Here is a 15249-nt window from a genome sequence, read left to right as displayed (position 1 = left end):
AAATCTCTTCTGTTGATCTGATTATGACAGTCAATTTCAGCCTGGAAAACCGACTTACATTTTTAGGTAATTGTGTAGATATATTGACTCTGCCTGACCCTGGTAGTTCAGAATGTGGAGCTATGGTCACAGTCAGCCCAGTTATGATCTTAATGAACTGCACAGCATACTCAAGGGGACGAATCACCTACTCCTTATTCTTATGTTCATAAACCTCAAACAGAAGTCACCTGACTTTCTAGTAGCCATGGTATGGTGTTCATTTTCCATATTTCTTCCTTTTTAAACTCTAAGTACAGAGGCTATTGCCCAGTTATCTTTTACATATATGATGTGACCATCACAGGAATTATGTCATAAAGCCATATGACAGAACAATCACTGTGCTTCTGATCACCTTGAAAAGAAATGCAAGAAAAGTCCTGAAATTAGAGTAATTTTGGGCCACCATGACAAAAGTAGTGCAGAAGTGAACTATTACACCAATTCCTGGTTTTAGAATAATATGCTTTGAGAAACAACTTGACATTTTGTGACTGCTTAGGCTTAAAAATGAAACATGCCACAATAGGCTCTGGAGAGACAATTCAACAAAATAAAGCAAGCAAACCTGGAACAAAACTTTAAGATATACCAAGACAATGGAACAACACGTTTAAAGTTGTGAAAATTTGTTAGATCAAATGCTAGTAAATATTTCTTTATGTAGATGACCATCAGTAAGAACAATAATAGTGGGCACTGGAAGCAGAAAGGATAGGATCAAGTTGCCAAAAGGCTTGCACTATATCTGCAATGAACTTTCCTATGAATAAATCATTGCTGAACTTGAGATCAAGACTTGACATTCATTATTAAAACAACTGTTGCATACCACACTGAAGATACCCTCATTTGAAAGATGAAGTTGAAGTTACTAAGATTTCCATTAATGGCTACTTATTTTGTAATTTTGAATGTAATAATAATTAAAGGTATTTGGGAGAGTCAAGGATTTTTTTCCATTCTGATCAGGCCTAACAGCACCTGGATTTATACTCAGCAGAAGAAACAAGTGGGATCATCAATTAAACTTTCCCTTAGGCTCCCCCAGCAGCAAGATTTATCTACTAGATACCTGACGTCAAATCATTACACCATAAGAAACAAAGATCCGCCAAGGCAACCAAAACTATATTTTTGCGCGAGTGCTAACAATGCATGAGGTGTTCAGACAGTTTATAAATAAATGTTTGCACGTTGTTAGATAATAGAAAAGTGATCTTCAGTAAACAGTTCATGGTAATCTTATCAAAAGGTCAAATCAAATATGACAGGTCAACAATGTGGCCTGCAGTCCACCAACTGGTCAAGAAGTATTGATGTAAAAGGAAAACAAACGAGATTAACTTTGTTTATCATCCCGTAGTTATATACCACAATATTGTTAAATTTAAATTCAGTCTAACCAATAGTACAATTTTCTATTCAAGAAACGAGTACATTCCAAGAATCAAAGTATCACATTAATTAATCTGTCGAGAGTGGTTATATGCTAAGAGCCAATATAAACTGATAAAGCCAAATTACCTGTTTTTGTATTGTAAGTTCTATGTATTTCTTTGACTTTACTCAATTAAAATTGAACAAGGACCTACTGGGACAATATTCAAATAGCTTGTGTAAAAAAAATCATCAAAATAGAATGAGGCACCAAAGTTGAATGCCTACAAAATAAGTCTTTAAAATAAGTCTGAAACATATTTACCAACACATGGTACAAATATACCAGAAAAATGTCCAAAACAGGATGAATCAACCATTTCCTAATAAGCTACACCAGTTGATGCCTTGCATGAACTAACTGAGAGAAAGTGAGGACTGCAGATGCTGCGGATCAGAGCTTAAAAATGTGTTGCTAGAAAAGTGCAGCAGGTCAGGCAGCATCAAAGGAAAAGGAGAATCGACGTTTCGGGCATAAGCTCTTCTTCAGGAATGAGGAGGGTGTGCCAAGCAGGCTAAGATAAAAGGTAGGGAGGAGGGACTTGGGGGAGGGGCGTTGGGAATGCGATAGGTGGAAGGAGGTTAAGGTGAGGGTTAAGTACCAAAAACTTTCATGTACTTACCCCCACACTCCGGATTCCTCAACTGTTCCAGAATCTTCCATCGTCCTCCGGAAGCGCTCCGGCGCAATTAACCACGTGGCCGCTTCACCAACCGCCGCCGCGAACCATGACGTCACTTCCGCCCCCACTGAACATGCAACCTCCATGATCACCGCCCAGACAACCGTCTCCATGATCGCCAGGAAGACCATCGCTGACAGATTCGCGGCCTCCGCGGGGTCCACAGCCACCGGGAACAACACCGTTTCTGCATTCACCGCAGCCACTTCCGCCCCTGGAGTTGCCATCGCAGCATCTACTTCCGCCCCCGGTGACGTCACTCGCCTACACACTGACCACGCCAAATGTGTCTCCGCCCCGCGCCGATCTCCGCGCCCACACTGATCCCCGCCCCCGCGCCGATCCCCGCCTCCGCACCTAACCCCACCCCCACTCCCAGCTCCAGCCCCACACCAGGCCCTAGCTCCCAGCCCTGCCGTATTTTCACCATCCCTCCAGACGTCCCCCTCTCTGACGATGAAAGATCAGTCCTCAGCAGAGGCCTCACCTTCATCCCCCTACGCTTCCGGATTAACAAATTCAACACACGGCGAGACGTTGAACAATTCTTCCACCGCCTTCGCCTCCGCGCCTACTTCTCCAACCAGGACTCCCGCCCACCCTCTGACGACCCCTTCTCCCGCCTCCAACACACCCCATCCACCTGAACACCCTGTGCTGGCCTCTTACCCGCCCTCGATCTCTTCATAGCCAACTGCCGCCGTAACATTGACCGCCTCAACCTCTCCACCCCTCTCACCCTCGGAACATGCAGCCCTCCACTCCCTCCGCTCCAACCCCAACCTCACCATCAAACCGGCAAACAAGGGAGGCACGGTGGTAGTTTGGCGCACCGACCTTTATATTGCTGAGGCTAAACGCCAGCTCGCCGACACCTCCTCCTACCATAAAAACTATGGTATTTATCAAGCATTTTCACATCCTCAGAATGCCCCAAAGCAATGTGTAGCCAATTAAGAAATTTCAAAATATAATCACAGGTCTAATGTAGGAAATAGGGCAACTAATTTATGCTCAGCAAACTCCCACAATCAATTTGACCATGAGCAGATCATGTTTTATGATGTTGACTGAGAGGTACATGTTGGCCAGGGGGCAGTGAAAATCTCCCCTCCTCTTCTTCAAAACAGCATCACAGGATCTTTTACAACAATGCAGATGAGAAAATGGGGCACTAGTTTAACATCCCATCCGAAGCCATGATGTGGTGTACAAAGTTAAAAATCACACAACACCAGGTTTATAGTCCAACAGGTTTATTTGGAAGCACTTGCAGAGCACTGCTCAGCTACCTGATGAAGGAGCAGCGCTCCGAAAGCCAGTGCTTCCAAATAAACCTGTTGGACTATAACCTGGTGTTGTGTGATTTTTAACTATATCACATATGAAAGTACTCCTTTAGTACAGTACAAACTGCCAGTGTAGATTTTCTGTGCTCAAGTCCTGGAGTGGGACTTGAACCCAGAACCTTGTGACTGAGAGTCAAGCAAACCACATTTGAAACAACAACATAGATGGATGTAAGGGAAGCTGGTCAAACAACTGAAGGAAAAAAGAAAAGCAGGACTTGTTTATCGGATTGGGCGAAGAATGGTGACAGAAATATAAAGAGTCAATAAAGTGTGACGCAAGAAAAGGCACAGTAGGTCAGGCAGCATCTGGGGAACAATAGAGTGGGCTGAGGAAGGGTTATGCCCGAAACGTCAACTCTCTTGCTCCTCAGATGGTGCCTGACCTGCTGTGCCTTTTCCAGTACCATACTTTATCAATTCTTACTCTCCAGCATCTGCAGTCCTCACCATCTCCAAGAGAAATATAAAGACCAGTATGGTACCATCTGGTCAAAAACACTCTGTATCTGTGTAGTAAAAAATATTTAACACCAAGTGAACTATGAGATGCAGGCACACTAGTTGGCTATTCAATCCAATGAGCTCATGGTTGCTTTGATAATCCTCAACTCCAGTTTTCTTTTTCTTGATTTTCTTAACAATTAGAAGTCGGTCTATCTCAGTCTTGAACATACTTGACGACCCAATCTCAACAGCCCTCTATGGTGAAGAATTCCACAAACTTACCACCCTCAGAGAAGAAAAAAAATCCTCATCTGTCTTAAATGGGCAATCTTTTAATTGGAGGTTGTGCTCACTCTCCTATGCACTCCCACAAAATGGAAACAACCTCTCCATATCTATACTGTCAAACCCTCAAAGAATCTTATCATTTTGAATAAGGGTGTTAACTTTTCACTGCACTCATGTGAGTACATGTGACAATAAAGCTAATTCAATTCCAAAAGATTAGATATCCTGGTCCAGAAATGCTCACAATTTTAATTCTGATTCATTCTCACACTGACCTCTCTGTCCTTAACATTACATACTGTATTAAGAAGTTCAATGGAGTTGAAGATCAGCACCTTACCTTTCATTAGGTGTTTTACAACTTTCGAGATTCACACTGACTTCAAAAGTTTGATCAAAATCACCAGTCCCAATTATCTGCCATACAACAGGAGTTGGCTGTGTTTGCAGCTCATCAAGACCACAGTGTATCTGCGTCATGAACTCCTACTATCCACTCTAACACAAATAGCTCCCTTTGGTTCTTTCCTTCCTTCCACCTTTTCTCAACTTCCATTAAGCTTTAAAACAATTACATCTTGAACGATTTCTTAAAAGGGCATTGATCCAAAAATTCCTGTTTCTTTCTCCAAGGACACTGCTTGACACATTGTACATTTCCTCTTTTTTTTCAGTTCGCCAGCATCAGCTGTAGGTTGCTTGAGTCCTGAATTGAAATTTGTTTGGAGAGGGTGAGAACTTCTCGACGTGCAGCATGAATTACAAGATGAATGAGGGCATTTGGTGTTATGTGGTAACAAGATATTTGGTATTACAACAGAAGTATCTGTAACTTGAGAAAAAAATTCAACTGGCACAAATTCTAGAAGATGACATTCTCCAGCGCCAACTGAAAATTCCCTCCCTAAATTATCACCATAGTCATAGAGACGTACAGCATGGAAACAGACCCTCCGGTACAATCTAGTCCCACCTGCCAGCATTCAGCCCATATCCCTCCAAACCCTTCCTATTCATATACACATCCAAATGCCTTTTAAATGTTGCAATTGTACCAGCCTTCACAGGCCCAACATTTTCATGCATATGATCATTACATGATATCCTCAAAACTTAGTAAACTTAGTAGTGTGCTGCAGTCAGTGTATATCAAGGGTGTCCAATGTGGTTGCTTCTTTAAAACATAAGTCAACCATAGTTCTTTACTGTACTTGACTGTTGTATCTGTAACTGCTAGCTTGTTGCTAACAGCTCAAAATCTACTTTTGTTCAAATGTTTATCTCCATCTGAAATATTCCCTGTGGAAAATGTGCAATGCTTTCACAATTATGTGGAAATGTATTCTAATATTTTTCAGAACTTTTTCATGAGAATTTTAAATTGCTACTCATGAGAGGAAACAATCAGTCGTCATTATCTATCACAAAATTCAGAACAAATTGCCTAGCTACTTTCCACCCATCAGTCTGCCCTTGATCATCAACAAAATTATGGAAGCTGCCATTGACAGTGCTATCAAGTGATATTTATACAGCAATAACCTGCTTACTGACACTCAGTTTGAGTTCCATCAGAGCCACTTGGTTCCTGACTTCATGAGAGTCATGGTCAAAACACGGACAAAAAAATGCTGAACTCCCCAGGTAAGACAAGAATTACTGCCCTTCACATCAAAGCAGCATTTTACCGAGAATGATATAAAGGGGTTCTGGCAAAATTGAAATAAATGGGAACCACAGGGAAATTGCTTCAGTGGTTGAGGTCTTACTGAACACAAAGGTCGTGGTTGTGGCAGGACAACCATCTCAGTCTCTGGACATCGTTGCACGAGTTCCTCAATGTACATATTTTTAAATCAATCTTCTGAGATGTTATTACACACCTATGGAGAGGCAGGACTCTTGGTCCAGTGATAAGATTTAGGGGTTTAGATAGGGTCGACAGTGAGAATCTTTTTCCTCGTATGGAGTCAGCTATTACAAGGGGGCATAGCTTTAAATTAAGGGGGGTAGGTATAGGACAGATGTTAGGGGTAGGTTCTTTACTCAGCGAGTCGTGAGTTCATGGAATGCCCTGCCAGTAGCAGTGGTGGACTCTCCCTCATTATGGGCATTTAAGCGGGCATTGGATAGGCATATGGAGGATAGTGGGCTAGTGTAGGTTAGGTGGGCTTGGATTGGCGCAACATCGAGGGCCGAAGGGCCTGTACTGCGCTGTATTCTTCTATGTTCTATGTTCTATGTAAGAAGGCTACTACTACACTGTTGGTACCTGAAGCTCCTCAATGCAGTTAGTTTTGAAGCAATCTGTTCAGTAATGTTCTTACACACCTCTGGTGCAGTCGGGATGTGAGCCTAGGCGCCTTGCTCAGAGGTAAGGACTCTAACACTGTGCCATAAGAGCCCCAAATTATAAACTAAAGGCATCCATGTCATATCCTAGGTCCAACCACCTTCACTCACATATTAAATGTAAACAAAAATGGTTTTCAACTGGCCTTAGCTCATCAGGGACTGTTAAATCTGTTTTCCAAAATATAGAATAAATAGGCATCAGGGCACAAGGGATATGACAGCATCAAGTGCATACAAAAGACAGCTTTCATGGTTAAAGCAGCACTACTCTATTATGATTAGATAACCAGTTTTCGTGGTGAAATCTTGATCATCGAGGATGATGAATCCATTTAAGGGAGATTGTGGTCAAGTTGAATACAACAGAATATTTTGTAGAAACCTAAAATATCATGAGTCGATATCACCTCCTGTCAAAAAGTATAAAAATGGTTCATTTTGGTGGTGAAAGGTTGGGGGGGGAGCAAATTGATATCAAGCATTAAAATTCAATGCAAATAAAGCATTATTCTCATTTTGAATTAGACCTCCCAACTCCTTCAAGTTGAAATCTGCAATTTAATTTTAAAATATGCCTTACACGAGGCAAATTTAGACTAAACTCACCATGTCACAACAAGGCCGCAACAAGATCTGCACTTTGATTATTTTAAAATATAAATCAATGATTTGGGGCAATACAATGTACAGACTTCCAAAATTATTATAATTAATTCAAATTCAAGGAGGGGAAGAATTTACTTCTGGTTGCAAGTTTCAAGCAGCACCATTGGAAATACTGTTTATTCACTGATGCAGATTGTCCTAGTTTCAACTAATCCCCTCAAGATTAATTGCAGAACGACAAGACTTTTTTTTAAGAAACAATGCACTTTTTCGCAGTTTCACTTAACGTAGATGGACTCCTCTAACCACCAATTCTATCTCATTTTAAATCAAGTAGAGCTCAACACATGAAAGAGTAGACCAGCAAGTAAAAAGAACTCTCAAAAATGGGTTTTTATTGACACATTAAGTCACACATAGGCAGGTGTGAATTTGAGGAAAAATTATAAAAGTGAAAACATGATTCCTGTCGAGACTGATTAGTAATTAAAGGGAATGATTTAACTCCAACTGATCAGATGAAGTCTCTCTCTCTATCAAATCTCTCAGTCAATGAATGAGTTTAGACAGTTGCAGTTTTCTTTGGAGGTGCTGGCCTAAATCATGAAGTTACTCAAAATTCAGATTGACTTAGTGATCCCTCTGAGCCACAGCACTTTGAGGATGTATAATAATAGTTTTTGACTTGGATGGAATAGACAGACCTTCTGATTCTGACCAGAATATACGCAATTTATGATCAATTGATGCTGACAGCATTTTCACAAGTGGAAAAGTACACACTCCCCAGCATTGGCAAGGCACTTCCAACTGGAACAAAAGGAAGCCATTACTTAAACTGAAGAGAGAAAAAAAACCACACATTACATATTGGTGAATTCTTTGTGTATAAGATATGAACAAAGTAGTCAGAGTTGGGGGAGGGGTGGAATTGATGACTAAAATGTTTAAATAACACATCCAGCCAGATTGAGGATTATGCTTAATGCTATTTTTGGCTAAGTTGCAAGTGAGGGATAAAAGATATTAATATTTGAAAATAAAAAACAAGATACAATGTCATAAAATAACTGAAGCTTAATAACATTTATTTTGATATTTCTGAACAGATCAGAATGCATAGTCAAAGAATTTGTACCTGTAGTTCCAATCAAAGAAACAGAAAATGGAGATACCGTTCCGTCATTGAATTGTGACAAAGTCCTTTTGTTTTATAAAATGGGATTATTAAATACAAACTGCAGCTTGAGAAATTGACAAGTGGGACCAATTTAAAGCACGAGACTACTAAAATTACAGTAACATGTAATGTTCCATCAATTTTTGAGGTCAATCCTTCATTATCCTTCTATATTCACCTAACCTAGTTTGACTGTTCTCAGTATAATAGCACAAGTACCCAGCATTCTCTAATAACACAAGCTACTGAACACTGCATTGCCCTTCAACTGGTAGAATAAACCCAGATATTTCTCGTATATGCAATTTCTTTAGCTGAAGATTCATCCTCTATATAAAAAGATCATTAGATCACAGTCATTATTTTCAAAACTGATGATCTGCAACGCAATGTCATTCACTACAGCATAATTTAGAAAATCTTTCTTACATCTTATGAAGCATATATCATTTTGGTAACTGTTACACGAGAAAGAACCATTTTCTGGAATGCAGGTATACAATAATTAGTTGCATTATTTCAGTGAAAAAGGGACTCAGCATGGCAGGATTATAGCAGAATGGAATGTAAAATACTGTACCTTTTTGAACGTCGGAGCATGCTTGTGTCCGGCATAGAGAAATTTGAGAGCAGAGTCCAAAAAGAATCAGACATGATCCTTTATACTTGTCATGGCTGCAGAATACAGTACTCTCTAACCACTAAGAAGCATTCAGCTATTCCCTCCAGACCACTAAGTTATTCCATTAAGGTTAGTCAGAAAGGCAGAATGCCGGTGTCGTCTGCTCTGCTGTCTATTGATTATGCCTGCTTCTCTATGCGTGTGCAGGTGATGGAAATTCAAGCTGAACTAGATGCAGATTCAGAAGCTCGCTGCACTGTAAGGAAGGCATTCAAGACCAAAGGATCAATTGCTGCTACATTAACAATTTAACCTGTTTTTTTTGGCTAACCTGCTTTACAAAATCAGTCAATGCTCATGTGCTGTCTCTGACCTATAGAATACAATCTGTGGCTAAAGCTCAACACCCTTGTACAATTTGCATGAACGTATTATCAGAAGCAACAGTATGTATTTATTAAAGTGAGACAGCTCTAAAATATTTTCCTTATGGTTATCAGGATAATGAATGTATATGTAAAAGTTACTGAATAATGCAAACACTGTTTATTTTTGCCATGATTGCAAGTGGTCCTGAGGAAATGTATTTGATAAACAAAAATCATGAAATCCGATTTCAAAATTTTCACACACACAGCAATTAATAGGATCTTTTTAACATCTTTTCAATAGGTCCACTGTACCAAAGAAACACAGCTAAAAGGCAGAAGAAGACTTGCGTATGAAGATTGCATCATATCACGAGGAAAGCACCCCAGGGTACAGAATTTCCACTGCAGTTTTAAAAACACAAAACTTGCATTTGAAGCTGCTACTTAACATCATTTCCTGTTATCATGTAATTTCACGTGTCAAAAAAGTACATTAGGGAGAAAAATATACAATAACTTCTTACTCTCTGCATTTTCAGAGATGGAGAAATCAACTTTAACATACAAAAGATGAATGTTTTAATCAAAGTGATCTTAAAATGCTGCTCACATAACAACAATAACCTGCTCAGTTCCCCAGAGTGTCAAATTTCAGTTAACGTCAGGAGAAGTGTCATAGCATTTGTTCAGCACTCAGATTGCATTTGTAACCACATATCTTTTTCATGTTTTATGCCAAGTTGATGGCTCAGGGCTGTGAATTCTTAGTGCTAGGTGTTCAATATGCCTCCAGTCAATTGTACTAAACTCAACAGCCATTATGCACATATTGAGTCTAAGTGACAACAAACATCAAACCTTTCTGAATCAACAAAAGACTACCAAACCAACGGTATTCAATAACTATAGTCCTTAATGTATTTTAGTACAGCAGACAAAAGACTCCTACACTGAGATACACGTGAAAATGGTTGATTCCATTACAGCTTGCCAGCTGTGGTAAACAATTATTTTTATATGTGATAAAATGGTGTCTAGCAATACAAACTATTTAAAGCTGTAAGGCACCAGAGCTGAATCTGCTCCCAGATACAAAGTCCGAAAGAATTAGGGATTATTTTTATAGCTGGAGCTTGAAAAAATCCATCATCCTCAAGAAAAAGGAAATGGAAAGTACACAATGTGCACGTGGTATCCACAGCTCAGTGTACAACAGAATCACAGCAGAAACAAAAACCCTTATGCAAATAGAATATCGTAGCAACATTAATTTTGATAATAACTTATGTGACAGGATAAAACAATATTGCACAAATATAATTTCCTCATTTAAAGTTGTGGTTGTATTCCTGAATATTGTGACTTTAAGTGAAATGACTTTAAGTGAAACAGGTGTTCCCATAAAAATCAATGTAAAGAGGGAGTTAGGTTCCGTGAGATATTTCTTATTGAGCAGAAGGAGCTAGTTTAAAGAGCTCACCACATATGTGTCATACTGCTCATTCGGAGTTGAAATAATCTAAATTACTAAATTAACAAAACACAATTAAAACATACACTCACCTACCATATTGCATTTCAGATTGACCAAACTCCATCTAGTGGACCATATTGGTCAGTACAGTTACTGGCAGAGTTCTAAGATTATCTGCACTGATCAACTCCTGCCATTAAGATGATTACACTGATGTGGATGTAGTCGTGGTGGTGCAAGGCCAGGGAGCAAAAGTGAAAAGCAATGACAGGTTTACACTGTAAGTAATCTAAAGCTCTGTAAGTAATCTAAAGTTTGGAGGAAGGAATCCCTAGGGAAAAAAGTCGAGGTCAGAGTAGAGGTTGGAACTCTCAGTGAGGATCGGATAGGTGGGAAGGAAGATGGACAGATGGGATAGGTCAAGAGGGCGGTGCAGAGTTGAATCTGGGGTAAAGTGGGGGGAGGGGAAATGAAGAAACTGAAGAAACCTTCCAGCTCAGCACCACCCTCATGACTTGTCCTACCTGTCCATTTTCCTTCCCACCTATTGGCTCCACTCTCCTCTCCGACATATCACCATTACTCCCACCTTCATCCACCTATTGCACTCTCGGCTACCTTCCCCCCACCCCCCTTCACATTTATCTCTCCACCCCTGAGGTTCCCAGCATCATTCCTGGTGAAGGGCTTTTGCCCAAAACGTCGATTCTCCTGCTCCTCGGATGTTGCCTGACCTGCTTTTCCAGCACCACAGTCTCAACACTAATCTCCAGCATTTGTAGGCCTCTCTTTTGTCTCGTTGACTTACTGATACAGCTTATGCTCTGTACATGGTATGTAACAATGTAAAACAAAAACAGGTTGCTGGAGAAACTCAGCTGGCAGAAACTGTGGCGAGAAAGCAGAGTTAACCTTTCAGGTCCAGTGACTTTTCTTCAGAACATACAAACATGCTGCCTATGCCAAGTTATATATATACACCACATGGCCCACCATCAGCTTCAATCAGTAATGTCGACAAACTATTACATCAGCAAAGTGCATTTGTCAAAAAAAACATAATAATATTAACACTGCAGTAAAATCAGTGATCAATTTTCTATCATTCTCTGTTAATATATACTATTTCCTGTCACTTGATTGCTTCTGATTTTTTTTTCCATGTATCCCTCAGAGATATGTTATACTTATGCATTTGCATTCAGAAATGACAGATGAGTAACATCGAACATAGAACATTACAGCGCAGTACAGGCCCTTTGGCCCTCAATGTTGCAACAACGTGTGGAATAAATCTGAAGCCCATCTATCCTACACTATTCCATTCTCATCCATAAAGTTGGTGAGTCTACTACTGTTGCAGGCAGTGCGTTCCACGCCCCTACTACTCTCTGAGTAAAGAAACTACCTCTGACATCTGTCCGAGATCTATCACCCTTCAATTTAAAGCCATGTCCCCTTGTGCGAGCCATCGCCATCTGAGGAAAAAGGCTCCCACTGTCCAAACTATCTAACCCTTAATTTTATGTCTCAATTAAGTTACCTCTCAACCTTTTTCTCTCTTACAAAAACAGCTTCAAATCCCTCAGTCTTTCCTCATAACACCTTCCCTCCAAACCAGCCAACGCCCTAGTAAATCTCTACTGAACCCTTTCCAAAGCTTCCACATTCTTCCTATAATCTGGTGACCAGAACTGTACACAATACTCCAAATGTGGCCGCATCAGAGTCTTGTACAGCTGCAGCATGATCTCATGGCTTCGAATCTCAATCCCTTCACCAATAAAAGCTAACACACCGTATGCCTTATTAACAACCCTATTAATCTCGGTGGCAACTTTCAAGGATCTATGTACCTGGACACCGAGATCTCTCTGCTCATCTACACTACCAAGAATCTTACCATGAGCCCAACACTCTGCATTCCTGTTACTCCTTCCAAAGTGAATCACCCCACACTTTTCCGCATTAAACTCCATTTGCCACCTCTCAGCCCAGCTCTGCAGCTTATCTATGTTTCTCTGTAACCTACAACTTCCTTCGGCACTATCCACAACACTACTAACCTTAGTATCATCTGCATATTTACTAACCCATCCTTCCACGCCTTCATCCAGGTCATTTATAAAAATGACAAACAGTAGTGGCCCCAAAACAGATCCTTGCGGCACACCACTAGTAACTGAACTCCAGGATGAATATTTCCCATCAACCACCACCCTCTGTCTTCTTTCAGCTAGCCAATTACTGATCTAAACTGCTAAATCACCTTCAATCCCATGTCTCTGTATTTTTTGCAATAGCCTACCGTGGGGAACCTTATCAAATACCTTACTGAAATCCATACACACCACATCAACTGCTTTACCCTCATCCACCTGTTTGGTCACCTGTTCAAAGAACTCAATAAGGTTTTGTGAGGCATGACCTACCCTTCACAAAACCGTGTTACTATCCCGAATCAACTTATTCCTTTCTAGATTATTCTATCTTTTATAACCCTTTCCAACACTTCACCCACAACTGATGTAAGGCTCACTGGTCTATAATTACTAGGGTTGTCTCTACTCCCCTTCTTGAACAGGGGAACCACATTTGCTATCCTCCAGTCTTCTGGTACTATTCCTGTAGACATTGACGACATAAAGATCAAAGCCGAAGGCTCAGCAATCTCCTCCTTGGCTTCCCAGGCAATCCTAGAATAAATCCCATCCGGCCCAGGGGACTTATTATTTTCACACTTGCCAGAATTGCTAACACCTCCTCCTTATGCACCTCAATTCCATCCAGTCCAGTAGCCTTTTTCTCAGTATTCTCCTCAACCACATTACCTTTTTCCAGTGTGAGTACTAATGAAAAGTATTCATTTAGCATTATTATTAGCATCTGTGGAGAGAGAGAGTGTTAACATTTCAAGTTCAATGACTGTTTTTTGGGACATTCATTTTAATTTCCTTGCTTCTGCACTCTGTGCTTGCACTGATTATGTTGGGATCCCATACTTCTTTTCACCCACTTTTTCAATTTGCTCTGCCAACTTCAATGATTTATGCCGATATATCCAGAGGTCTCCAGCTCATATTGCCCTCCTTATTATTCCTGAAATTCCTGGATTACTCCACATTTCATTAAATTTCATCTGCCTTGTGTTTGTGCGTTCCAACTAGCCCCAACCATGATGTTAAACGGACTGGGTTCAAGTTGCTGCGTTTATTCTTTGACCCTTTTTTGGACAAGGTGTAATATTCACAATTCTCCAGTTCTCGGGCACCACTCTGTATTTGAAGGTCATTGGACAATCATAGGCAGTGTATTGGCATTTTCTCTCAGCGTTCTCAGATGCAGCTCATTCACCTCTAATGAAATACCAACGTTAAGTACAACCAACCTTCCAAATATCCCCTATCAGTTTATAACCCATCCACTATCTCAACTCTCCCTTCATAGAATCATAGAAACATCAAATGCCTACAGTAGGGAAGGAGGCTATTTGGCCCATCAAGTCCACACTGACCCTCCAAAGAGCATCCCAATCTGAGCTGTAACCCTATATTTCCCAAGGCCAATCCAGCTAACCTGTTCATCTGTGAACTGTGGGAGGACACTGGAGCACTCAAAGGAAACCTACGCTTCTTTCTAAGTGAATTTGTTTCTTGGTTTTTGTTTCATCATTTAACCTTGCCACAATGACACCGGAAATGAAACGATACAGCAAATGTACAGGACAACGATAGATATGTTTGGTGCGATCAGATTCCATTCTTTTCTTACCCTAAGTCATGTCTGTATTGATGTTTTTATGTGATACCTCATAGAAACAGGTGTCTTCATATCATTGCTTTTTCATAATACTTCATCTATTGACACAGATGCCACTGACTTGCCACTGTCTCATTAGCAACCTAGAGTGGTTCAATACCTTCCTGTGATTTTGCTTCTCTCATTTTCTTTCCTTTTTTTTTTTACCTTTTCCATTCTGCTTCTGCATTATATTTGTTTTCTTCTGCCACAAAGGTGGTTACTCTCACAGTGAGTTCATTATTGTCAGTCCTGCTTATGCAAAGCCCATGCTACATATACTGCTAACATAAAATTGGTTGAAATATCTCAGAAATTGTAATTCTTAATGTCTACATCTTCAATCATAAATGCATACTGGGGTTGCCTTTACAGTATTTCACTTTGTTTTCTTCCTACACCTTTAAAACATAAAGCACAAGTGTACTCGAAAAGTAGAAGTATGTTATCAGATAATTATATATACATTCAACATTATAGCTCTTCAATTGTCCAAAGGTCAGATGTCACTTTGCCCATTTGCTAACAATTCCTTTTGGCACATGGATAACCAGTCTGAAAATATGAAGAAAATCCAGTGATTAGCCAACTACT

At 40.2% G+C, this 15249-nt stretch overlaps 1 protein-coding gene and 1 long non-coding RNA gene across 13 annotated transcripts in view; one reads left to right on the top strand and one right to left on the bottom strand.

The window, feature by feature from the left end:
* The window catches only part of mast2 (microtubule associated serine/threonine kinase 2), a 412521-nt gene that overhangs the window by 148970 nt on the left and 248302 nt on the right, over positions 1 to 15249 (bottom strand). The window contains exon 1 of one of the 12 annotated variants that reach the window (XM_043699138.2): positions 8971 to 9207. The exons of the other annotated variants lie outside the window; for them this stretch is intronic. Within the exon in view, the coding sequence (XP_043555073.2) occupies positions 8971 to 9044 (74 nt within the window). The 5' untranslated portion in view covers positions 9045 to 9207. Of the gene's footprint in view, positions 1 to 8970; positions 9208 to 15249 lie in introns of those variants that run through there. 12 annotated transcript variants of the gene reach the window in all.
* On the top strand, positions 9352 to 11085 carry LOC148149132 (uncharacterized). The gene is made up of 3 exons (XR_015758146.1): positions 9352 to 9458; positions 9685 to 9771; positions 10966 to 11085. It is a non-coding gene; the product is annotated as an uncharacterized LOC148149132 (long non-coding RNA).

The sequence above is a fragment of the Chiloscyllium plagiosum genome, unplaced genomic scaffold (genome assembly GCF_037043375.1).
Source record: "Chiloscyllium plagiosum isolate Xiang-an unplaced genomic scaffold, Cpla_swu_hap1 HiC_scaffold_9, whole genome shotgun sequence".
In the NCBI taxonomy this organism is placed as follows: Eukaryota; Metazoa; Chordata; class Chondrichthyes; order Orectolobiformes; family Hemiscylliidae; genus Chiloscyllium; species Chiloscyllium plagiosum.
Note: the sequence above shows the minus strand (reverse complement) of the source record. Positions and strands in the feature narration are given on the sequence as shown.